Source organism: Littorina saxatilis, linkage group LG15 (genome assembly GCF_037325665.1).
Source record: "Littorina saxatilis isolate snail1 linkage group LG15, US_GU_Lsax_2.0, whole genome shotgun sequence".
Classification (NCBI taxonomy): Eukaryota; Metazoa; Mollusca; class Gastropoda; order Littorinimorpha; family Littorinidae; genus Littorina; species Littorina saxatilis.
This window is the reverse complement of record NC_090259.1, coordinates 5,397,476-5,425,469: the sequence shown is the minus strand read 5'-3', so window position 1 is coordinate 5,425,469 and position 27,994 is coordinate 5,397,476. Positions and strand designations below refer to the sequence as shown.

Here is a 27,994-nt window from a genome sequence, read left to right as displayed (position 1 = left end):
GTGTGTGTGTGTGTTGTGTGTGTGTGTGTGTGTGTGTGTGTTGTGTGTGTGTGTGCAAGCTCACTTCATGTGCTTTACCCTTAAACCACACTTATCGAACAAAACAGGAAAATACCAAGTACAAAATAAAGACGAAACGGAGGTACTTGCTTTTACCATTTTTTCCAGAATGCCGACAGCTAGCTGACAGAAAAGCAAGCCAGCTGTGCAATTAAAAAACACACCAACATAGTTTGGCTAAAGATGAATTATACTCCTGCCAGAAAACTAAAAGCCATTACCAAAATTGGCTTTCAACCCCCCCCCCTTTTTTTTCCACCACTGTTGTTTATTCTTTTTGTGTATGTTATCTTTGTCACACACACACACACACACACACACACCTCACACACACACACAACACTTACACACACACACCTCACACACACACACACACAACACTGGCACACACACACACACACACACACACAACACTTACACACACACACACACACACCTCACACACACACACAACACTTACACACACACACACCTCACACACACACACAACACTTACACACACACACACACACCTCACACACACACACAACACTTACACACACACACACACACACACACACCTCACACACACACACACACACAACACTTACACACGCACACACACACACAACACTTACACACACACACCCCTCACACACATCATGCATATCTCCTTCAAACCACTCCCAGCTGACCAGTCTCCTTGTTTCTGTCAACACTTGTTTCAGTTACAAGATGGTGGTGTTGTTGGTTTTTACAAGAGTTTTCAAACTTCTGTGACCATTACAAGTAAGCCACAATAATTACAAGAATTAACATTCCATTTTCAAGAGCAATATATACTGAGAGGCATACATTCCGCAAACTGAACTTTAAAAAATCACAAAAAATCAACTCAGTGGTGAATGTTTTCAATGTTTGAATATTTTATTTATTGGCCATTTTAGTGTTTATAAACCTTTACTTAATTGATTTTGAATAGAACATATGAAATGAAAATTTTTCAAAAAAAGTGACCCAAGCGCAATGATTTCGGAAAACATTCAGTGTTCATCACGTTCAATGCTTTGGCCAGCTCTAAGCATCCCAATCGCTTTTTGTCTCTCTCCTTCATCAAGTCGTGGCATGATTGTGATATCTGGATACAGCCAAACAGCCAGTTGCATTTTATAGGGCCATTCACTATCTTTTTTACGTTATTGTCTCCCTTTCAGCCCATTGTCTTTATAAGCACAGTGAGCTGTGGCTGGATCAGCAATACTGCAAAGCGCTTGCTGACAGCGTGCAACTTTTGCTCCGACACTCAAGATGTCAACTACAAATTACAGGTTCAATCTGATTTTCGTTTGAGAGCAAAATCGTTCAATGCACTATTTGCAGAATTTATGCCTTTCAGTGTGCAGTGTATCCTCCAGTGAAGATGTGGATGTGTATTTATCGTGAGAGACATCTGATTCGTCTTGTCGACAGACTCGGATTACATGCATTACATACCATGACAATCTGTTACACTCCCTTCAGCCTAGGCGCAGTCAATTTTGCAAGTCTACTTAATGTAGCTTGCTGCACGAAGCTTTGGCACTGAATTTTCAGTAAAAAAATAATTCGCGAAGTCTTCGAAAAGTGAACTTCGGGCTCAACTTCTTTTGTCATTGTCTTTTTTGCCTTTTAACTCCTACACATTGACAAAATAGTTAAGATAAAAATGCATACATGTACAACATAAACTTTCCAATTTTGTTTTGAAGCTGGCAGAAACATGATGGTTAGATCAACATTGGACCAAGGCAGTACTTTCTAATTTTGTTTTGAAGCTGGCAGAAACATGATGGTTAGAATCAACATTGGACCAAGGCAGTACTTTCTAATTTGGTTTTGAAGCTGGCAGAAACATGATGGTTAGAATCAACATTGGACCAAGGCAGTACTTTCTAATAGACGAACTCCAGAAATCAGTCTGTCAGACCCGTAGTGCGGAAGAGTGAATACTCCTGCTTTTAGGGAGGCACCGCTGCCTTCAACACATATACTCCTTGTCCACAATTGTTTCAGACACACCCATTGCTAGTGACTGGCCTGTAATGTCACGTTGGAAAGTTCGACTCAATAAAAACAACACACTCTTTCACAACCCATACAAACCTGACAGAGTTATTTCCCATCATCGTCTACTGACAGAGTTATTTCCCATCATCGTCTACTGACAGAGTTATTTCCCATCACCGTCTATTGTCAGGACTCCCTTCATGGCAGCACTAAGGCCAAACAAAGCTTCACACTCATACACAGGCCAAACAAAGCTTCACACTCATACACAGGCCAAACAAAGCTTCACACTCATACACAGGCCAAACAAAGCTTCACACTCATACACAGGCCAAACAAAGCTTCACACTCATACACAGGCCAAACAAAGCTTCACACTCATACACAGGCCAAACTTAAATTGTCAGCTTTCTTAGAGGGCATCAGAATTACTTGGCATACTATACAAAAGGGGTTTAACATGTGGACAGTTAAAACGCTTGCGCTGGCGGAAAGTGTAATATCTAGTCATTAAAGGTTTTGCAATATCTCCTGGAACTTGGGAAAGCATTCACCTCCAGAACAGCACCAATCCTCACAGTCCCCTATCAAATACGAAACTAAAATTCCTAACCTTTCTGGACAAAATAAACCCTGCACCACATACAGCCAACAGTGAGAACTATGAAGTTTGCAAACCGAATGGCGCAAATCAAAGTTCAGACACAAGAAACTTTACAAAACACCCACAGTCAACAAAACAGAAATATTAAAATCTCAACTCTGTTTTGTTGTCAACCACCTTGACCTTGATTGTGGATGGCACCAAACAGAAGGCTGGACAAAGCTGGCCCAACAGTCAGGGCATGCAAGCGTCTGCTTTTCACGATCTCGGGATCTCCCAGCCATCTATTCTTGGTGTTTTTTTCAGAAAAATAAGCGTACTCCACACAGCATTTGAACATCCATGATTCAAACGAGCTTCACACGCGTCCGTTGCACCGTTAATTCAGTTTACCAATACATTAATGTTTACTGACATAAATTGTAATCATGTGTCAAAATACTGGATCAGCTTCGGGATGTGCTTGTGAAGAAAAGTAGTCTCGCAATTTTTCACGTCGTATTTTGTTTCCACTGACCATACTGATCGTATTCTGGACAATCAAGCGAACAAAATACGGCGAAGTCGTATGGTTTCCAGGTCTGTTAACCGTCCTAACAGTCAGGGCATGCAAGTGTCTTTGCTTTTCAGAATCTCAGGATCTCCCCGCCATTTCGACCATCTCAACAGTCAGTGCATGCAAGCGTCTTGTATCCTGGATCTCAGGATCTCCCCGCCATCTCACACAGCCATGATGACTCAGTGGTCAGACAACAAAGCGAAAGGATTCCTGTCAACAGTGTGTTTGTGTCGCCTCCCCCCTTCGTCGCGGCCGTTCTCACTCTCGCTGTCCCCGTCGCTCCCACTGCCGCTGCTTGCCGCGTCCTGGTTCCCATCAGAGTCCGACTCCGACACGCTGTCCTCCTGCAGAGCTGCAGAGGATCCAAACTTTGCCTGCTTCTCCAAACGCTCTGCAAGGCTCGTCGCGAAGGGGTCTGTCTTCCAGGTTTCTGTTGAACGACCAAGATGTCAATTAGTATATCTTACTGTCTTTGCCTGCTTCTCCAACCGCTCTCTGTAAGCTTGTCGCGAAGGGGTCCGCGTCTTCATCGTTTCTGTTGAACCAACAAGATGTCAATTGGTATATCTGATTGTCCTTTGTGGAATTCCCTCAAAGAAATTCGGGCTGCTATCCCTCAGGAAAGCCAACAGCGACAGAATCCCACTACACAATTCTTTTCCTGCATGCGTAAAATGTTAACACCCCCCCCCTTTTTTTTTATTTATGAACACATATCAAGTCCCTCTCCTGGAATTATGTGTGCACCCCACACACACACATACTCCAGGCATGGGAATTGAAAAAAGTAAAAAAGGCTGAACATTTGTAAGTAATAGCAAAGTAGACAGTGCGAAGCGCCTAGCAGGGCTAGGCATGTCCCCCCCCCGGAATTTTTTCTTCTTCAAAGAACCCAACTGGTGCAATTTGGTGTCATCTTAGCTCCAAGTTTGCCATTAAATTCAGTTTTTAGACCCATTTTTGCCTCCCCCATTTATTTTTTCGGCGGACACTTATAAAATTGCTTTTTCGGCGGAAATTTGCCTTTTGGCGGACAATTCCCATGCCTGATACTCACACACATACCCCCACACACACTTTCTCTTCACCCCAACCCCTCTACTCCCTCTGCCAACACACATCCTAAACATCAATGATTCTGGACAAAGCAAAGCACAGTCACAGAAACACACACACATCCTTAACATCAATGATTCTGGACAAAGCAAACTACAGACACAGAAACACACACACCTTTTTGATCGAAGTAACCCGGGGGAGCATAACAGAGACGCAGACGTCCTTCCACAGCCAGTCTCAGAATGTGATTTGCTGCACGGTAAACGTCTGGTCGCGCTGCTTTGGCCGTGAAGTAACCATACTTCATCGCCCAACCTGCGCACAACAAGCAAAGCTTAAATAAAGAGACTGCAATGTGACATTTTACACAGATCGAGACAGTCAGTGTTACTCCGAGACCACACTAGTGGTTGAGTGAACAATGACTAGAGATCTGTGTCAAATGTCATATTTTGGTCAAAACTACAAACAACATACAAATATCAATCTATTTTAGTTGGAACTCCTTTAAGTTATTACATTTGAATGCACACAAACATGCACTATCTTGTCATCTTGGCAAACCGTCAGATTTAGTCGGACTCTTACGTCACATGTCTCAAAGAAGGAAAATTTAATGTTCTTTTTCTTCACAATGTTTCTGCAATAGGAAAAATCATTATGTCTGAGTAAGATGAAGTTCGGAAATACGCCGTGTGGCAGAGTTATAGAGCCCTTTTCACTGAGGCAAAGTAGCTAAGTCGCAACTGGCCGTCTTTACCCTTGCCTGTACCTAATGATCAACTAATCCTGATGTACGTTATGCAGCGTGCGCTTAATATGATACCCTTTTCATTCAAAAATATACTCATCGGTTTTCATGATTCATTGCGGCAATGATCGGTCACCCACAGTGATAGCTGACGTGTTTTGATCAAGGTCACATGGGTTTGGCTTGAGGTCACATGAATTTAAGAAAACACACATGCTTTGCGATCACTGCCAGTGATTGGCAAACAATATTTTTGAAAGGAAAAGGGAATGATATCGAGCGCACACTGCGTAACATACACATTAGAGTTAAATGTTGGTCACCTTGAAGTAAAATACAACTCTTCCCGGGGTCACACAAAGCCTGATAGAATCATTGCCCAACATTAACACAATGAATTAACATCTGACCACACAACACCATCAAACATGTCATAGGCGGACCACACAACCAACCTTCACACATGTCATAGGCCGACCACAACCAACCTTCACACATGTCATAGGCCGACCACACAACCAACCTTCACACATGTCATAGGCCGACCACAACCAACCTTCACACATGTCATAGGCCAACCACAACCAACCTTCACACATGTCATAGGCCGACCACACAACCAACCTTCACACATGTCATAGGCCGACCAGACAACCAACCTTCACACATGTCATAGGCCGACCACACAACCAACCTTCACACATGTCATAGGCCGACCACAACCAACCTTCACACATGTCATAGGCCGACCACAACCAACATTCACACATGTCATAGGCCGACCAGACAACCAACCTTCACACATGTCATAGGCCGACCTGACAACCAACCTTCACACATGTCATAGGCCAACCACAACCAACCTTCACACATGTCATAGGCCGACCACACAACCAACCTTCACACATGTCATAGGCCGACCACACAACCAACCTTCACACATGTCATAGGCCGACCACACAACCAACCTTCACACATGTCATAGGCCGACCAGACCAAGTCCTTGTTGTCCTGGGGAACGTGTTTCTTGGCGACGATGTCAGGGTGGGGAAGGTGAAGGACACGGGGCAGGTCTAACCACTGAGCCAGGTAACCCACCGCAGAGTACGGCTCCCTGACCTGGGCAATGGGGAAAATACCCGACAGGATCTGTAAGCAGAGTGAAAAACAAGAATGGTAAGTTTGTGCAATAAAACAGTGACTAGGACCTCAGTCTATCAATCTGTACAGTAGACGATCTGAAAGCAGAATGATTATGACATTTCTGTCTGTTTGTTGGCTCATGGTCATGGATACAGTGAGAGCTGTTTGTAGATTTTAATGGCCGTTGAATTTAGCATATGAACACACAGAGGCACACATGCACAAACACACACACACACACACACACACACACACACACACACACACACACACACACACACACACACACACACACACAAAGACACAGGCACACACTGCACCTACCTGTAGAGACTTGTCAACGTAGGAAGGGAAGACGAGACCGGGACAGTCACACAGCTTGACGGTGGGGGTCAGGAAGATGGTCTGCAGGTGTTTGGTGTGACCAGGGGTCTTGGACACGCTCACCACCTGACAGGTAAGAAACAAAAAGCATTCAATAAGAAACATTATACGTTATTTGCGTGTTTGACCAAAATATGACATTTTACACAGATCGAGACAGTCATTGTTCTCCGAGACCGCGCTAGCGGTCGAGGTGAACAATGACTGTCGAGATCTGTGTAAAATGTCATATTTTGGTCAAACACGCAAATAACATTTATGTATCGATCGAATTCCTTTCAGGTACTATGACTTTGTTGTTGTTTTGACGATTGAACGAGCACACATCATCACATGCAATCAAACACATAAGCTTCATATTTGGGCGTTTCAGGTTGACCGAAACTTAAAAGGAACTACAAAACACACGTCATGTACTGACTTTGTTGTTGCTTTGACATTGAACAGCACACACACATGCAATCAAACACAATCATGACGTGTGTTTTGTAGTTCCTTTAAAGTTTCAGTCAACCTGAAAAGCCCAAATATGAAGTTTTGTAGGCCTCTGACGTCACATGGCTCAAAGAAGGGAAATCCAATCTCCAATCGATACATTATACGTTATTTGTATTTTTGAACAAAATATGACATTTTACACAGATCGAGACCGTCAGTGTTCCTCCGAGACCACGCTAGCTGTCGAGGTGACAATGGTCACTGTCGAGATCTGTGTGCATACCATATCATATTTTGGTCAAAAATACAAATAACATTTATGTAGCAATTGATTCTTGTTAGAATTCCTTTTAGTGTTTATGAATGAACGCACACAAACATGGGCAATTTTGCTGGCCGCCTAAATAGGAAGTTTTGTCGGCCTCTGATGTCACATGGCTCAAAGAAGGGAAATCCAATGCTCGATCGAAACATAAAGTGTTCACCGAAAAGGTATTAAAGCACTGTGATTTCACTTCAGCGTTCTGAGCACGCTCATTAAAACATTTTATTTTATAAAGAATAACACTAAAACATTGTAACAGTATTGAATCAAATTAGGACAAACAGTGTGTGTGTCTGTGTGTGTGTGTGTGAGTGTGTGCACTAAAACATTGTAACAGTATTGAATCAAATTAGGACAAACAGTGTGTGTGTCTGTGTGTGTGTGTGTGTGTGTGTGTGTGTGTGTGTGTGTGTGTGTGTGTGTGTGTGCACTAAAACATTGTAACAGTATTGAATCAAATTAGGACAAACAGTGTGTGTGTGTGTGAGTGTGTGTGTGTGTGTGAGTGTGTGTGTGTGTGTGTGTGTGTGTGTGTGTGTGTGTGTGTGTGTGTGTGTGTGTGTGTGTGTGTGTTAGTGTCTGTGTCTTAGTCTGTGTGTGCAGATGCATGTGTCTGTCTGTATGTCTGTGTGTGTGCAAGCATACATGCATTTAGAATGTGTGCAGACTGTCTGTCTGTCTGTACATATCTCTATGGCTACTGACTTACTTTCATTTTTTTCATGATACATGTACTGAAAGCAAAGAATCGTATTTGCACGCTGTCTACTGCACCATTACACACACACAGCAAGAAATGCACCAACCTTCTTGCCAACCAGACCGTTCAGTAGCGACGACTTGCCCACATTAGGGTAACCTACACACACACAGCCATACAGGCTGCATTACATGTCATTTCTAGCTCTGGTACAGTGGAACTCCCCATGTTTCATAGAGCAATGTGTTATTCATTGATATGTGTGTGCTTGCACGTTAAATGATGTTTTGTTGTCGTAGGATTTTGATTGTACAGCGCTTTGAGCAGGGTTAAACCCTGGATACATGCGCTATAGAAATATTATGCATTATTATTATTATTTTCATTAGGCCAAAAAAAATAATAGGTGTGGTTACGGTAACATAGCCAAAAAAAATAGGGTAGGAAGGTAGGCAATCACTTTTTTTTTTTAAACTTTTTTTTCTAATGTGTACAAATCGATGGGTTAAAACCAGAACCATCTAACTGGATTTCCACCATTTTGAGAAATGGCCACTTGAAGATTTCAACCCCTTATAACAAATAGTAAACACAGGATTGTAGCCCTCATATTTTACACACTTGACTTAGAGGTAACACTGGTCATGCACACTAGTAATCAATTTAATTGAACAACTTTTTCATATGCAAAAAAGGTATAATTTGTTCTGCTTCCAGAATACACTCCCGCTCTTTTCTCAGTTCTGGAGCTAGAAAAGCCCAGTGCACCATAGCTGCTTCTGACTTCCACACAGACCCCACTGTGGCCTGTGCTACAGCAGTCAGAAGCAGCCTCCTCACACATAGCATGTTCTGCTTCCAAGCAAAGCTTATACTGTACATTAGTTCAAATCGTTTTTCAAAGTTTATTACCGTCATAAACAAACAAATGTCAAGTCACTTGCAAAAATATCATCAAGGACTCATGTATTCATTCATTGTGTGGCCTAATGAACGCAACACGCATAAATAAAAATTAAATTGCCGGTACTTTTCATAGCGAAAAAAACCCACAACACACACACAAAACTCTCTCTGAAATCATTACACTTTTTTTTTTTATTGTGTTTTTCAAGAAATCCCAACGGTAATCTTATGTTGTATCAGCTCATATCGTTTTGCGTTACGCACAAAAACTACAAACCCAATAACACTAACAACAAACCAAACGAACAAAGCAGCAAACAAGCAAGCAAACAAACGAATAAACACAAGGCTGAAGGCGCATTTTAACCACACAATGCAAATGGTAACAAAATCACGAGCTTTAGATCCTGACTGCATGCTCTGTTCATTATCAAGAAAACAAATAGGCATTCTTACCTTTTGTTGTACTTTCCTCTTCACAAAAATGTTGTGCAGAAAGGTCGAAATAAATAATACACATTTTGCACTTTTAACAGTCGACCTCCTGTACTGCTTTTGTCTTAGCCGTTTGACCAGTTATTCCTGTGTAAAATTCATCTCTGAGTGTCTTCGCTTTTCGAACACACCTTTTCCCGTAGTCCCGGGTTGCAGAGTCTTTAAGTTCGGCTGAACTTCTTCTCATGAGGTGTCACATAGGATGCTTCCTTCATCGATGACAGAATTTTCTTTGTTGGGGTTCCATAAACAGATGGAAGAGATGCTGTGGTAGTTTCACCTTAACCGGGAGCAGTGTCTGACATATATACTACAAGCTGATGTGAATACACCTACAGGGTAACAGAAACTGTGGAAGCACACACAGGAGAAAGATGTACAGGAGTTGGGTAGCTTGATTCATTTTTGAGGGGTGGAATCACAATCAGCAAGTATTGAAGTTGATGCATGACTCGAACAGGAGGATAACCCCCATTCACCATGTTCTCAAAAGGATCTTCGATTGAAGAAACAGCACAATCGTCATATTTTGGGGTAGATTTTGCCAATGGAGACGCATCAAAGTCATCAGGTTTCACTTTTAGCATTGGCAGAAAGGAGATTATGCAACCGTAATCCGTGAATCCGAAGGACAGTCTCCTGAAATGCATGGTGCTTCTTACTTGCCTGGACGGCCTGATTCATCTCCTTTCAAACAGCGTCTGCAAAAGACATGGATACTATGAATGTTATCTCCTTTGAACAGGCAATTACTACATGTACTTCTATTTTAAAATCATTTACCGATAATTTAAAAAAAAAGGTAATTGCCTCCGTATTATCGCTTCTGCGTTAAAACTTTGGATAATTTTCGTGTTTCTATTCACACAAACAAATGAAACATTAGTACTTGATTACACTCTGACCACTCATGCTCATCAGTTTGACATTGTGATAACCTCTGAATAACAAAATATATTAGAGTCAATTAAACTGACAAAATCCATCAACCAAATCATTCATTTATCCATCTTTACAAGCATACACAAATACTGTAAACACTCACTTACATTTTTTAATTTTTTAACAAACACTAAAGAGCTGCATGGATACACTACAACATTAAGGCATGAGCACATGCACACACCGTCACACACAAACACACACTGACACAAACAAACACACACGCGCGCAAGAACATTCACGCTGAAACAAACACATTTACCTGCCTGTGTTTTACAATTAGGAAAACAAAACACAAAAAGCTAGGAATCAGTTTGCAGATACAGGATTTAGACTGAATCAGAAGGTTAATCCCCTATATATTTTAAAAAGGAATCTGAATTTCAGCTTTTATGGTCTGTTCAAATGGGGAAAAAACATAATACATGAAGATACTCACTTGAATCTGTGTCCTGACTCGAGCAACAGCCAAATTGACTGTACAGCAGATGTAAAAATGGCAGAGAGCTGTTCTCTGTTCAAGTGTTTTCAGAAAGTGGACCATCCTTTTGTCAGTTTAGCACACCCCCCCCCCCACCCCACCCCACCCCCTTGCACCCACTTTACCACCAACCCCCCTCCCCGGCCCCAACCCCCTTATTACCACCCTCCTCCCTCAATATCAAGGGACTGCAATCTTTCCTAATTCATTCTTCATACACTCTTTATCACAGGAAAGTTAATTGTGTTTAAACCCTGTACATCCGGAGTCAGGAATTCGGATACTGACACTTGACAGGTGTCACTGACCTGTTTTAGTTCCCACAGTCTATCAAATTCCTTTTTCTGTCGACAGCAGGCTCTACTACTGCTAGTTACACTATTCTGTGTGCTGGAGGAAATCCTACACCACACAGAAAGGGTCAAGACCAGATACCACTACCGCGAATGTGCGCTTATCTGGCTGCGCTGAAAACAGGAAAAGTGACTGTGACACAGCAAGCAGAAGAGGTCAGGTGACGATGGCTGCATCTGGCTCGCAGTGAAACACTCCCCTTTCCCCACAGGCCTCAGTAGCAGAACAGACTAAACTGAACTTAGCACGTTCTGCTTCCAACCTGGATGGAGTTAGAGGGTTCTGCTTCCAAGATGAGCAGGAGAAATGCTTGGAGCCAGAACAAATTATGACTTATAAATACGCAATTATGCAAGATTTTCAAGAATCCTTCACAGAAAGTGAGAATCATGTTACCATAAGTCAAATAACTATAAAGTTGCAAAACATGTTATTTGGAGGTAATTGGTTCTGGTTTTAGCCCATCGAAATTAAACCTACTTGACAGGGAAATAAGTGTGCGACTCGGGCACTTTCGCTTTCATTGCGTTTTCTGCACTCGTTTACTTGTTTTTTTGGGTATTTTTTTGACAAATGTAATAAAAAGTTATAGGGTCGGCCCCAAAAAATAGGATAGGTCGGGTTACCGTAACCACACCTATTTTTTGTTTAGGCCTCATCAAACAAATCTGAGAAAATCAGGTCTTAAAAAGGAGGGAGTCTTAAAAGGGGGGTAAATGAACAGAGGTTATGAACAGAAAACTGGGTCTTAACCCCTTCACTGCCCACCCCGTATGTAATACATGGTCATTTTTGGTTTGTCCTACGCCCATAACCGTATCTCATACGTGGGATTTGTGTCAACAACATTTCAGGACATTTCTGAAAACTAAATGGGAGGTAACCACTGTCCAAGTACTTGTAGGGGTTCTAAACACAGTTCTTTCCCATAGACCGTTCGGATAATGCTGTTATACTGTGCCAGTGAAGGGGTTAAAAGGGAGGTTCCACTGTATAGACACACCTTCTCCCTTCAGTGCAGGCCCGCTTTAACAAAATACCTCACCTCTATCTATTTGTGTACACAGCATGGAACCATATTTCAAAAATAAATTCAGAAGTAAATTCAAGCCAGCTAGATGAAGAAACCCCCAAATCAATCAATGAACGGAGTAATCAGTGTGAAAATCAAGGCATGTGAAATAAATCAATCAAAGTACTTAGAATATTTAATCAGTGAAAAATTACAGTAGAAATCAATGCAAATATGACACGTGTGGTATTAACCCTTTGAAGATTACCAAACATTCGATAAAATCAGGTGTCAAGTAAGAATAAGTTTTAAATGAAGGTATTCACTGACATTAACAACAGAAAATCTGAACAAGTATGATCTGAGAAGTCTTGAAACGAAGTCTGTAAATGCTGTGAGAAACAAAGGGACATAACCGCTCTCAGTATATACCGCATTTGTCATTTTCATTACTTTATTGTCCCATCGCTGGGAAATTCGGGTCGCTTCCTCCCAGTGGAAAGCTAGCAGCAACAGAGTCACGCTACCCAGGTGTCTGCGTGTTTAGGTGTATTCAGCCACCTGCACTTATGGCAGAATGACCAAGGTCTGGGTCTGCACATAAAGTTGACCCGTTTCCGTCCCGGCCCGAATTCAAACCTGCGACCTTCCGATCACAAGTCCAGTGCTCTACCAACTGAGCTACCGGGCATATGCAACAACAGTAAGTGGGAGTTAAGCGTAATCTGGCACCTGAGAGAATAACAAGCACTGAAATTAACAATTAACATTCATCCTCAAATATTCTACGATTCTCTTAAAAAAGATGGCTTTCATTCCCTATCATATTGAAATGCAATCTTGAATCCTGCACCCACCAATACAGCCGATGGTAAGTATTCCGTCTCTGAACCTCTGATACACTCCATAGCCAATGTCTGCTGCTCCTATCTGTGATTGCCTGTTGGGCTGGTTGCCAGGGGCAACACTCTCCTCGTGGTCATGCTTGTCTGGTGCAGACGTACTGATGTCCTGTGTATCCATTTTGTGTTGCCACGATTCTAAGTTCACTGGAAGAAAAATAAGAAAGAAGATTGTCAGTAATAGTTGTCACAAGCAACAAACAAAACCATGAAGACAGAGAAAGAAAGGGATCGATAGGTCAAAGTCCATGTGAAGTTTTTGTTTTACTTGATAGATTCATCCAATAATAATTTGGTAGCAAAACTTCCATATCAGAACGAAAGTTAACATTCAATGGAAACAGCAATTTAGCAAAGAAGCACATAATGAAAAGAAAGAGAGAGAGAGAACAGAATACTGAAGGACTTATGGTTGGGATGTCTGGTCATGTTCTGGGAGTCAATAGTGAAACCCAACACTATAACAGGTCTGAAAGTTGCAAGTATTTTACTCGCCATGGCGAGTAGAAACATGTACATGGCGAGTAGAAATGTTCATCTACTCGCCAAATGCAAGTAAAGTTGCTGAAAAGTTGCTGAAACAAATGGTTGGTTTGGCAAGTAAAATTTGCTCTCTGGCTAGTTAATTATGAGAAGTACTAGCCAAAGGCCAGTGCCCCATTTTGTGGACTTTCAGCGCTGTAAAAATGCAGGATCCACAAATGGGCCTTCAGAAAGGCCGGGGTGACAACAAACCCAGCAATGCACTTGTCTGTGCTTCCACACTCACACACACACACAGACACAAACACTCACACACACAGACACAAACACTCACACACACACACAGACATATACACTCACACACTTTCTAAGGCCAACAACAAAAATATGTTGGTTTAGTGTAACCCGACCAACCCTATTTTGTCCTGCCGACCCTAGGTTTTTTTCATTTCTCAAAAATTTTTTTTTTAAAAAGGCACATTTTGCTAACCAAACCGAGACTAAGGGAAGTAACCTCCTTTGAACTCATCTAAAAAAAATATATATATATATACCTACCTACCCTATTTTGGGGGGTCACGTTACCCTAAACCAACATACATATTTTGTTGGCCTAACTTACCTTTCTCCTTGACAAATTCCTTACACATGTCCAGAAGTTCCTGGGGCCCCAAAGGCTTGACAGATCTCTTCTTCTGCTTGTGATGGAAGCCTGAACATGTTTTGTTGCACGTCAGTGCTTGAAACTTAACAACAGCACAAACTACATACATGCACACAAGGACTAACACACTGACTGAACAGTGGAAACAGCTTAGCATAATAAAGTAAACAAAAAAACAAATTAAAGACGCCAATTATTATCAGTAATGTGAATTGCCCTTCTGATCCTGAATCTCAACTCCCACTACAGTTGTTGTTGGTGTGTGTGTCATAAGATCTGATTGCTGCTCATATAGATATGACGTCTAGGGGCGTGCACAGCACTGTTCTAACTTGCGTGTGTGTGTGTGTGTACACTTTCAATATTTTTACACAGCAGGTCTCTCTCACTGTGTACTCAGCTCGGTAGTAATGTCCATGCATTGAAATACATACACATGCCCCCACACACACAGACTTACACAACCCTCCACACACACATGCCCCCACACACAGACTTACACAACCCTCCACATACACATTCCCCCACACACACTTACACAACCCTCCACACACACATGCCCCCCCACACACAGACTTACACAACCCTCCACATACACATTCCCCCCCACACAGACTTACACAACCCTCCACATACACATTCCCCCACACACACACTTACACAACCCTCCACACACACATTCCCCCACACACACACTTACACAACCCTCCACACACACAGACTTATACAACCCTCCACATACACATTCCCCCACACACACACTTACACAACCCTCCACACACACAGACTTACACAACCCTCCACATACACATGCCCCCCCACACACAGACTTACACAACCCTCCACATACACATGCCCCCCCACACACAGACTTACACAACCCTCCACATGCACATTCCCCCACACACAGACTTACACAACCCTCCACATACACATTCCCCCACACACAGAGACTTACACAACCCTCCACATACACATTCCCCCACACACATAGACTTACACAACCCTCCACATACACATTCCCCCCCACACAGAGACTTACACAACCCTCCACATACACATTCCCCCCACACAGAGACTTACACAACCCTCCACATACACATTCCCCCACACACATAGACTTACACAACCCTCCACATACACATGCCTCCACACACAGAGACTTACACAACCCTCCACACACACAGACTTACACAAACCTCCACATACACATGCCCCCCCACACACAGACTTACACAACCCTCCACATACACATGCCTCCACACACACACAGATACACAAACCTCCACATGCACATTCCCCCACACACAGAGACTTACACAACCCTCCACATACACATGCCTCCACACAGACTTACACAACCCTCCACATACACATGCCCCCACACAGACTTACACAACCCTCCACATACACATTCCCCCACACAGAGACTTACACAACCCTCCACATACACATGCCTCCACACAGACTTACACAACCCTCCACATACACATTCCCCCACACACAGACTTACACAACCCTCCACATACACATGCCCCCACACACAGACTTACACAACCCTCCACATACACATGCCCCCACACAGAGACTTACACAACTCTCCACATACACATGCCCCCACACAGAGACTTACACAACCCTCCACATACACATTCTCCCACACACAGACTTACACAACCCTCCACATACACATGCCCCCACACAGAGACTTACACAACCCTCCACATACACATGCCCCCACACACACAGACTTACACAACCCTCCACATACACATGCCCCCACACACAGACTTACACAACCCTCCACATACACATTCCCCCACACACAGACTTACACAACCCTCCACATACACATGCCCCCACACACAGACTTACACAACCCTCCACATACACATGCCCCCACACACAGACTTACACAACCCTCCACATACACATTCCCCCCCCACACACAGACTTACACAACCCTCCACATACACATTCCCCCACACACACAGACTTACACAACCCTCCACATACACATGCCCCCACACACACAGACTTACACAACCCTCCACATACACATGCCCCCACACACAGAGACTTACACAACCCTCCACATACACATTCCCCCACACAGAGACTTACACAACCCTCCACATACACATTCCCCCACACACAGAGACTTACACAACCCTCCACATACACATTCCCCCACACAGAGACTTACACAACCCTCCACATACACATGCCCCCCCACACACAGACTTACACAACCCTCCACATACACATACACATTAACACAGTCCCCCTCAAACACACACACACACATTAACACAGTCCCCCTCAAACACACACACACACACATTAACACAGTCCCCCTCATACACACACAGCAACATCATTGCCTTTCTTGTGTCTTCCCTGCAAGCGGCTGAACATTTTAAGATGACTGTTGTCTAATAAAGTAATAGACTAATTAGAGTTGTCTGATAAAGTAATAGACTAATTAGTGTTGTCTAATAAAGTAACAGACTAATTAGTGTTGTCTAATAAAGTAATAGACTAATTAGTGTTGTCTGTGTACTTACAAGACCGCTGGGTCGATGTATTTGTGAACACAACGTTTTGTTTCGTCAATAATTAAACGTTCCAACAACATACCTTTCTTGTTTTTGTTCCCAGTAGCTCACAGCAACAACAAAGCCCAGAAACACTCACCATACAAACCTTTCATCCCTCACCACAACCTTAAAACCAAACACCATTGCATTGTCAGGCAATCCATTCAAGGAAGAATGAGTTTCAAGGAAATAAATAACACCAGGACTCCAGCTAGGGGCAGAGCCTCTGGTGGGCGTATGGGGGAAACACCCTCACAAGCTGAAGCATTTTAGCCTTGTAAATATGAATTTAACCCCCCTCTGGTTAAAAATAAATTGTGCATGTCAAGAAATACACTATTTGGTCCCTCCTACCTGGGTTAAACTATAATTTTTTTGTGTGTATTATTTATTTTGTTTTTTTTGTTTTGCTTTCGCGGAAATATTTGGATTGGCTGCATTGTTCACACCCCTTCTTACCTGTGCCGGTTTCTTCAGACACGGCGGGCACGGAAGCGAAGCAGACGATGTGCGCCTCAGAAAAGACGGAGTTAAGGTAGGCACGCCAGGCCGCCGTGAGACCCGGAGGGACAAGATCCACCTTGTTGAGCACTATCACCACCTCACGCCTCAGTTCCTCTCGCAGGTACTTGTACAGGCTGGGGGGCAGGTGCAACACCTCAACATTAAGTCAGCACAAAGTCTCAATTAACAATGACGGGAAAATACTTTTAAAAATGTCATTAAAAAGGAGACAGAGTAATTAATCAATACTAAATAACACATGTTCAACTACAAAAAAATGAATAAATACAGATGCACCATAAAGTTAAAAGTACTGCACCCTCAGAAACACACTGTACTGACATTATACCTGTATCCTACCGTAGGTCGGTAACATTTTTCACAAGCCACAAACAAACAAGTCGCGTAAGGCGAAAATACAATATTTAGTCAAGTAGCTGTGGAACTCACAGAATGAAAGTGAACGCAATGTAATTTTTCAGCAAGACCGTATACTCGTAGCATCGTCAGTCCACCGCTCATGGCAAAGGCAGTGAAATTGACAAGAAGAGCGGGGTAGTAGTTGCGCTAAGAAGGATAGCACGCTTTTCTGTACCTCTCTTTGTTTTAACTTTCTGAGCGTGTTTTTAATCCAAACATATCATATCTATATTTTTTTGGAATCAGGAACCGACAAGGAATAAGATGAAAGTGTTTTTAAATTGATTTGGACAATTTAATTTTGATAATAATTTTTATATATTTAATTTTCAGAGCTTGTTTTTAATCCGAATATAACATATTTATATGTTTTTGGAATCAGCAAATGATGGAGAATAAGATAAACGTAAATTTGGATCGTTTTATAAATTTTTATTTTTTTTTACAATTTTCCGATTTTTAATGACCAAAGTCATTAATTAATTTTTAAGCCACCAAGCTGAAATGCAATACCGAACCCCGGGCTTCGTCGAAGATTACTTGACCAAAATTTCAACCAATTTGGTTGAAAAATGAGGGCGTGACAGTGCCGCCTCAACTTTCACGAAAAGCCGGATATGACGTCATCAAAGACATTTATCAAAAAAATGAAAAAAAACGTTCGGGGATTTCATACCCAGGAACTCTCATGTCAAATTTCATAAAGATCGGTCCAGTAGTTTAGTCTGAATCGCTCTACACACACACACACACGCACACACGCATACACACACACACGCACATACACCACGACCCTCGTTTCGATTCCCCCTCGATGTTAAAATATTTAGTCAAAACTTGACTAAATATAAAAACAAACAAGTCGCGTAAGGCGAAAATACAACATTTAGTCAAGCTGTCAAACTCACAGAATGAAACTGAACGCACTGCATTTTTTCACAAAGACCGTATATTCGTAGCATCGTCAGTCCACCGCTCATGGAATAGGCAGTGAAATTGATAAGCCAGAATAGCGCGGTAGTGGTTGTGCTGAGTAGGATAGCACGCTTTTCTGTATCTCTATTCTTTTTAACTTTCTGAGCTTGTTTTTAATCCAACCATATCATATCTATATGTTTTTGGAATCAGGAACCGACAAGGAATAAGACGAAATTGTTTATAAATCGATTTCGGAAGTTAAATTTTAATTATAATTTAAAAAAAAAATGTTCAGAGCTTGTTTTTAATCCATATATAACATATTTATGTTTTTGGAATCAGAAAATAATGAAGCATAAGATGAAATTGTTTTTGGATCATTTTCTAAAAAACTTACTTTAATTACATTTTTCAGATTTTTAATGACCAAACTCATCAATTAATTTCTAAGCCTCCAAGCTGAAATGCAATACCAAAGTCCGGCCTTCGTCAAAGATTGCTTGGCCAAAATGTCAATCAATTTCATTTAAAAATGAGAGTGTGACAGTGCCGCCTCAACTTTTACAAAAAGCCGGATATGACGTCATCAAAGATATTTATAAAAAAAACACGAAAAAAAAACCCGTTCCCACGGACTCTCATATAAAGTTTCATGAAGATCGGTCTAGAAGTTTACTCTGAATCGCTCTACACACACACACACACACACACACACACACACACACACACACACACACACACACACACACACACACACACACACAGACACCACGACCCTCGTCTCGATTCCTCCTCTATGATAAAACATTTAGTCAAAATAAGCATACAGAGAGTGAGACAGAGAAAATACTGACAGGGTGGCGAATATCAGCAATGAGGAGAAGAATGTCGGAGATCTCTATCACACGCCACAGCTGTCTCCACGTCTCTAGGTTCAACTCAAAGTAACTCAGCCGCTCGGCATCATGGGAGGTCAGAATGCTATGCACGTAGTCCTGGGGAACAAAAACATAGTCCTGGTGAAGTCAAACACAAATTGAGTCAATGTCGTACAGCAGTCATTGACACATAGTCCTGGGGAAGTCAAACACAAATTGAGTCAATGTCATACAGCAGTCTCTGACACATAGTCCTGGGGAAGTCAAACACAAATTGAGTCAATGTCACACAGCAGTCTCTGACACATAGTCCTGAGGAAGTCAAACACAAATTGAGTCAATGTCTTACAGCAGTCCCTGTCATAAAAGGCCACCGGGTTGAGCGGCCATCTGACCTGTAGGGGGTAGGGGGTAGGGGGGAGGGGGTAGGGGGTAGGGGGGAGGGGGGCTGAGGAAGGGGGGAGGGCCCACATTCACAATACCTGAAAGTAAGATCGTTCCTGTTTTTCCAGCTGCTGTTTGCTGAGCGTGAATTCCCAAGGCGGTCGTTTGGGGAAGTCCAGTGATGGCTCTTTGACGTGAATACTCTCCACAGACATCTCCAGGTCTTTCTGAAACCAGACGTACACCAACATCACCCTTTTCCATTAACTCCCAACAAATTATTTGCAGAGTGGGTACAATGCTTTCCATAATATTCCATTTAAATCCTGCACTGCTTTAAAGATTTGTTTAGTTATTGCTCAAAAGGTTTGGCATCATTTTGACACCGATGATAAAGTTCTTGTTCTTTTTTAATCCATTAAAAAACAAGTCTGAGGTCATTGTGACACTGAGAGTTTAGTTCTATTTTATTTCTCCTTCATGCCTTCCTCACAAAAAGTTTGGGATCATTGTGACACAAATAATGTAGTTGACTCTCTTTTCTCACTCCATTGTAACACTGAGAATGATGTAACTGAGTGCCCGAAACACAACCATCCCCTTTGGAGGCAAAGCTAGTCTAACAGGGTGGACAATTTTAGAGCTGATTTAATAGCCCTATGATAACTGCCATGGTGTACGCAATAGTTCCCAAGGGCATACAAGGTGACACCAGCAGTCAGACCTCATCACAAACAGCCACTCCACATCTCCCTGGTGTGCTGTCTTCCATTAACGTACCATAAAGGTCAAGCTACTATAAATAGCTCACGCTTTGGCAGGGAGACAACTTTCTTTCTTTCTTTATTTGGTGTTTAACGTCGTTTTCAACCACGAAGGTTATATCGCGACGAAGGGAGACAACTCCATCAATGCAGAGCAACTGCCTGTGACAAGGGGGACTACTGCGTCACCCTGTCACAATGACTTCTTTCTTGTTAATCCCTTATAATGTGAATGACAGCGTTTGGGAGTATCTGTTTTGGACTGATAACATCCCTTACAATGTGAATGACAGCGTTTGGGAGTATCCGTTCTGGACTGATAACATCCCTTACAATGTGAATGACAGCGTTTGGGAGTATCCTTTCTGGACTGATAACATCCCTTACAATGTGAATGACAGCGTTTGGGAGTATCCTTTCTGGACTGATAACATCCCTTACAATGTGAATGACAGCGTTTGGGAGTATCCTTTCTGGACTGATAACAAAGTAGCATGTTTCTGACCTCGGCGACCTTGATGACAGGTTTCCGGGCAGCTGCCTTCCTCTTCTTCATCTCCTCAGGGCTGACCTTCAGGAAGTGCAGTCTGTACCTAGGTCACGGGAACACAGACTGGGGTCAATTAACACAGACTTGGGTCAATTAGGTGATGCCATCATGCATATACAGGTGAGCAGAAAAAGAAGAAAAGAAGAAAGGTAAGTAAATTTTACAATTCAAGTTTATAGTTATTGGAACGTTAAATCCAATAGAAAAATGAAACTTACACTTGTACCTTGCCCTCACGGTCTCCGAAGTTTCATGGAGCTATTAGCTAATTTAGGCCAAACTCACTCCAAACGTTGCGTACTGTTTCATGCACTTGCATGGTTTTACATGGCTACGCATGGTTTTACATGGCAACACAACCCTGGTTACACATGGCAACACAACCCTGGTTACAACATGGCAACACAACCATGGTTACACATGTTGTATGGCAACACAACCCTGGTTACACATGTTGTATGGCAACACAACCCTGGTTACACATGGCAACACAACCCTGGTTACACATGGCAACACAACCCTGGTTACACATGGCAACACAACCCTGGTTACACATGGCAACACAACCCTGGTTACACATGGCAACACAACCCTGGTTACACATGGCAACACAACCCTGGTTACACATGGCAACACAACCCTGGTTACACATGGCAACACAACCCTGGTTACACATGGCAACACAACCCTGGTTACACATGGCAACACAACCCTGGTTACACATGGCAACACAACCCTGGTTACGCATGGATCATTACCTGTTGGGATCAAAGTCCTTGCTGCTGGTTGGCTGTTGGTGGACGTGCAGAATCTCTGCCTGACCTTGGTCCCCATCACCCGACGTTGTTTGACCCACTTCCTGGACATCATCATCGTCATACACCCCTTGAGCACCTGGATCAAATGTCTTCAGTCATTTCTGTACAGTGGAACCCTCCCTTAAAGACACACCTGAATAACACTTTCTACCCCACCTATGTTGACCAAGTTTTTTTTTAGCCGAGACCAGCTGTGCTGCAGCAGGTCACTCAGAATTGTAGTAAGTGTGTAGAAACTGTGTATCAACACACTGGAATGCAGGCGTTAGATCGACGTTACAGGAATTAAGCGACTGAAGCTAAAAGTCTGAGCTGATATATCCGTACCTGGTCAGATAGAGCCATATGAGTGGGTACGGATATATCCGTACCTGGGAGACAATGAGTTAAACAAGACTTCATTGAAGCCCTCCCCTTTTAGCTGTTTTGAGACTGCATGACCCTCCGTTGCAAGACCTGAACATTTTTGGAAGTCTTTTAAGTGGGTTCCACTTTGCACCAGTGACAACGGCTGCACCAGTGACAACAGCTGCACCAGTGACAACAGCTGCACCAGTGACAGTGACAACAGCTGCACCAGTGACAACAGCTGCACCAGTGACAACAGCTGCACCAGTGACAACAGCTGCACCAGTGACAACAGCTGCACCAGTGACAACGGCTGCACCAGTGACAACGGCTGCACCAGTGACAACAGCTGCACCAGTGACAACAGCTGCACCAGTGACAACAGCTGCACCAGTGACAACAGCTGCACCAGTGACAACAGCTGCTCCAGTGACAAGAGCTGCACCAGTGACAACGGCTGCACCAGTGACAACAGCTGCACCAGTGACAACAGCTGCACCAGTGACAACACCTGCACCAGTGACAACAGCTGCACCAGTGACAACAGCTGCACCAGTGACAACAGCTGCACCAGTGACAACGGCTGCACCAGTGACAACAGCTGCACCAGTGACAACAGCTGCACCAGTGACAACGGCTGCACCAGTGACAACGGCTGCACCAGTGACAACAGCTGCACCAGTGCATGGCATACATCCTCAATATTTGATTGCATTGATATACCCTAGTTGATTTTGACAATACATTACATGTCTTTTGAACAATACTGTGTGAGTGTCATACATCCCTGCAATATATACATTATTTCTGAATAATCAGCTCTGCATTAGAGCTAATGCATCGCTAATACATGTACCAAAGTTATTACATTACATGTATTTTCTCACATAAATTTGTAACTTTACTTTCAAGCATAATTTATATTTATAGCTCAAGGATCAGAAAAATGAGTGCGACTGTTAGTGTGTTTGTATGTGTGTATGTGTAACTGTTTGAGAGTGTGCATAAAAGACAGGGAGAGGGATGAGAGTTCATGTTATTCACTTGTTGTGTGTGTGTGTGTGTGTGTGTGTGTGTGTATGTGTGTGTGGGTATGCGTGTGTGTGTGTGTGTGTGCGTGTGTGTGTGTATGTGTGTGTGTGTGTGTGTGTGTGTGTGTGTGTGTGTGTATGTGTGTGTGTGTGTGTGTGTGTGTGTGTGTGTGTGTCTATCTTTTTTCGCAAAAATGACAATAAAGCCATTGAACAATTATAAATTAAGGACCCTGCCTGATCTTCGCATTACCATGCCGTAGTATCTTCTTCTGCGTTCGTAGGCTGAAACTCCCACGTACACTCGTGTTTTTTGCACGAGTGGAATTGTACGTGTATGACTGTTTTTTACCCCGCCATTAAGGCAGCCATACGCCGTTTTTGGAGGAAGCATGCTGGGTATTTTCGTGTTTCTATAACCCACCGAACTCTGACATGGATTACAGGATCTTTTTCGTGCGCACTTGGTCTTGTGCTTGCGTGTACACACGGGGGTGTTCGGACACCGAAGAGAGTCTGCACACAAAGTTGACTCTGAGAAATAAATCTCTCGCCGAACGTGGGGACGAACTCACGCTGACAGCGGCCAACTTGATACAAATCCAGCGCGCTACCGACTGAGCTACATCCCCGCCCTTTCCGTAGTATTATATTGATGAACTTTCCGCTGTTTGCCCGTTTTTGGTAAATAGATACACCGGCTGGATCGGGTATTTCCGTAAACGCAGCCTCGAGTGTCAATGACGACAAACACGGACTCGGCACCGACTGCATTTTCACTCGTAGCGAACATGAGCATTTTGATCGGGGTTTGTTTTCCGACTTTGCATCTCCCATTCCATTCATTGCAGACCTTGTCCGCCTTGTACGAATATGTATCGGTCAGTTGACCACCAAAACGTAAAAACTATCGGTCCATCAACCGGACAAGGCTAGGTCCAATGCATCAAATCAGAAAGGAATGCGTCAGAGACCAAAGACCGAGGCCTGGCAACAACACTGCATGGGATATACAGGGATGTCGTTAGGCGTCAGACATCGGACATAATTATAATGATGAAAACCCCCAAATGTCCGATTCACATTGCCGCATGTCGGTCAGATGTCCTATCGTTTTAGCCTGAGCGTGGTCATTGTCCGATATGTACTCCATTCCTTCGGAGAGCGCAATATTCGTTAATTTTCATTTCAAGATACAAATCTTCTAAATGACCGAACGCTCTCGTGTTCAGCTGACACTGAAGTTGCCAGTGCCGCGTGCGGATCTTTTCTTTTGTCAGGAATTCCCGAACCGTTTGCGGTATGCGCCATTTGGGTATAACCGTCTTGGTGCAGCGCACTGATCTAAAAATAATGGATTATTTTTAGACCAGTGCATGCCACAGGAGTACGGGAGACAACTCCAACTGACTAAATTTGTCGTCTGCTTTTGTTTTCGATACGAGACGAAGCACTGAATTATGCCGCTGAAAAAAAACTAAAGCCTGCGAAAGATCAGCATTAGATCAAACCGATCATTTTGTTTTTCAACTTTTATCCAAATCATGCAGTTTGTAATCAAAGTAAGAGCTCTGAAGTTGTTCATGTTGGTTTCTTTTTTGTGGTTTCTTTGAAACTAAACAAATACAACATTATACGCACACTGTGTTGATGTATTTACTATATTATGTGTGTGTTCTACAGCGCACACGCGTGGGTGTGTGTGTGTGTGTGTGTGTGTGGGCGCATGACTTTGGAACAATTCCATGGAATGTGTTATAAGCTGTTTGGCGCAAATTCATAATGTCTATTACACTTTCTGAAAGCGGTCAAATGTCCTATTGATGCTGAAGAACTCAGGACATTTGTCCTATAAGGTATGAATTTGTAGCAACATAATAATAATAATAATAAAGATAGCTTATATAGCGCCGCTTCACAAATTTAATTATGCTCTTAGCGCTGTACATTGAGATATAACAATTTCAATAATATAAATACAAAGATGATATTATCATAATACACATTTACAAATATCACTCACGTGCATACATCCTCGTGCACACCACGCGCATACACACTCCCACTCATTAGCAAGTGCTTCCATCCCCCTGCCACTGAGATGTTCATATACCCCCCTGGACAAGCTCACACCATGTCCGTCTCCTCTCTAGACTGTACATACACTCAGCAAGAAAAAGAAAGACTAAATGCAAATTTCATACACAACCCTATGGCTCAATCAAAGCTGAAGCAACTATACAAAAAAGACACATTCAAACAACGAATCTAACTTCACCTCTAACAGTCTATAAAGATGGCAAGGACAATTTACAAGGATTCGCGAAAAAGGTGCATTTTAAGGGAACTGCGGAAAGAGTCCTTAGAAGCAGAATGGCGAACGGAGGAAGAGATAGAATTCCAGACAATGGCAGCCGCAGAAGCAAACGAGCGATCTCCAAAAGAAGGCAAGTTTCGCTCGAGAGTTTCCAGTTTGCGACTGTCAGCGCGTGAGCGGAGGTTGTAGTCAGAGGGATTGTCATATGTGACGAGCAGTTCCTTGAGGTATTTAGGGCCATCTTCAAATTTGGCAGAGAAACAGATACAAGCAAGCTTGTATCTGATACGAGCGGACACGGGAAGCCAATGAAGGGAACGAAGAAGTGGTGTGACATGATCAAACTTCTTAGAACGATATATCAATTTGGCGGCAGAGTTTTCCACCTTTTGGAGTGACTCGACAAGTTTTTGATCACAGCCATAGAACAGGCTGTTGCAATAGTCTATTCTGGATAGAACTAGAGAACAGGCTAGAGTTTGAGCGGCTTGGGGGGTAAGATAGTGGCGGATAGAACTGATTTTCCTTACGTTACTGTACGCAATTGTGCGGATGTTTTGGACGTGCTGGGAAAGGTTGAGGAAGTGGTCGAAGGTAACGCCAAGATTAGTCACAGAAGAGACAAAGTTGACGTCGCTATCGCCGACATGAATGCTAGAAGGCAAAGAATTTTCAAGGAAAGATCTGTACTGGGACCTGACAAGCATGAATTCAGTTTTCGAGTCATTTAGCTGTAGTTTGTTAGCCGTCATCCACGCCTTTACAGCATCCCTGTATATACATGTGCACACTTACATGGGCGTATTTTCAGACATTTCACTTCTACAGCTAACGTGTATTTCGGTTTCAGTATTTCTTATGATTGTAAACATTCTGAAAGTGAAACTGACTACATGGTCACTCGATCACAGTCATAATTGTAATGTAAGACAAAGACAAAAGTATCCACATAACCATACCTTTCTTCTTCTCACGTCGTTCCTGAAGCTGCTTTTTTTTCTGTTTACCACTGAACGGTTTTCCAGGCATGGTTACTGATGGAAAGCTCGCGCGTGACTTTAGATGTTCTTTGGGGATTACGACAACCACTAGATCTGTAGGAAGACGTATGGGGCAAGTTCGTATGGAAGAAGAAAATAAAATTGACCTGTTACATGCACAGATTCCTAATTCTAAGTTGCCTCATGAAGATAATGACCTGTAGTGAAAGATCTCCAGGATTTTAAGAAAACTAAGTACAACTGCAGTAAGTGTGTTGTAAAGTGTACCTGCACTGGCTGTACAACTTGTAACTTGTACGCGGCTTGGCCAAGCTATCGACGCAAGTAGAAAGAGTGGCTTCCCCTGCAGCGACTTGTCATTAGGAGTTGCTTCCCGTGGACCGAGCTTGTTTGTGTGCAGACAGCGTCAAAGAAACTACAATGGGCCTTATAACTTGTAGTGTTTGACAGCGTGTACTGACAGGGCCGGACTAGACTAAGAGGAGGGGGGGGGGGGGGGGGTTGCCAGTGGTGGTCCAGGGGGATGTTCCCCCTGGCGGGGTCAAGGGGCAGAGCCCCTAAGCTGATGGGTAGGTCATATTCTGAGACAGGGAACTGGTCGCGCCTTGCATGAAACGGCATAAAATAAACAATAAAAAATGTTTTAAATAAGTGAGGTACATGTTTAGGCTGGGGGGGGGGGGGGGTTGCGCAACCCCCATAACCCCCCCGGTAGTCCGGCCCTGACTGACCACAGAGATTCTATACTCTGTGGTACTGACTCAGGTGCTCAGAGCAAGCTATTCGCACAAGTCAGAAGTCGTATCTCACTAGTAAAGTAGTATTTCATTCACTTGTACACAACAGTAGAATTGATTTTTCTCAAGTTTGACTGTCTTCTTTTGTTGTTCAGGGGCGGATCCAGGGGGGTTTCCGGGGGGTTTCCAAGCTTTAACTACAAAAAAAGAAAAAAAAATGATGGCTCAAATTGCACCAGGTTGCTCTATTTTCCCTGTTTTTATCAACATTCTCTCTCTCTCTCTCTCTCTCTCTCTCTCTCTCTCTCTCTCTCTCTCTCTCTCTCTCTCTCTCTCTCTCTCTCTCTCTCTCTCTCTCTCTCTCTTTTAAACAATATAAACAAAACGCTGTCGAGAAACATGTTCTTATTCTCGCAGCTACGATATTATGTCGACAC

At 43.0% G+C, this 27,994-nt stretch overlaps 1 protein-coding gene across 1 annotated transcript; it reads right to left on the bottom strand.

The window, feature by feature from the left end:
- Positions 1 to 449: 449 nt before the first annotated feature.
- Positions 450 to 27,131, bottom strand: LOC138948311 (guanine nucleotide-binding protein-like 1). Its single transcript, XM_070319822.1, has 13 exons — positions 26,779 to 27,131; positions 22,064 to 22,199; positions 21,261 to 21,348; positions 20,090 to 20,218; positions 19,584 to 19,724; positions 17,347 to 17,545; positions 14,246 to 14,335; positions 13,096 to 13,287; positions 8,155 to 8,207; positions 6,526 to 6,651; positions 6,027 to 6,207; positions 4,482 to 4,622; positions 450 to 3,678 (listed from the first exon to the last, which is right to left on the bottom strand). Exons 1-13 carry the CDS (start codon positions 26,846 to 26,848, stop codon positions 3,428 to 3,430), a joined length of 1,797 nt encoding a protein of 598 aa, XP_070175923.1. The 5' UTR covers positions 26,849 to 27,131; the 3' UTR covers positions 450 to 3,427.
- Between the last annotated feature and the right edge of the window lie 863 nt (positions 27,132 to 27,994).

Coding starts and splice junctions, on each gene's coding strand:
- LOC138948311 (XM_070319822.1), bottom strand. CDS start 26,848: ATGCCTGGAAAACCGTTCAGTGGTAAACAGAAAAAAAAGCAGCTTCAG. Junction 14,336..17,346: donor GTCTGAAGAAACCGGCACAG/GTAAGAAGGGGT, acceptor AAACATGTTCAG/GCTTCCATCACAAGCAGAAG. Junction 6,208..6,525: donor ACGTTGACAAGTCTCTACAG/GTAGGTGCAGTG, acceptor CTCTGCTTACAG/ATCCTGTCGGGTATTTTCCC.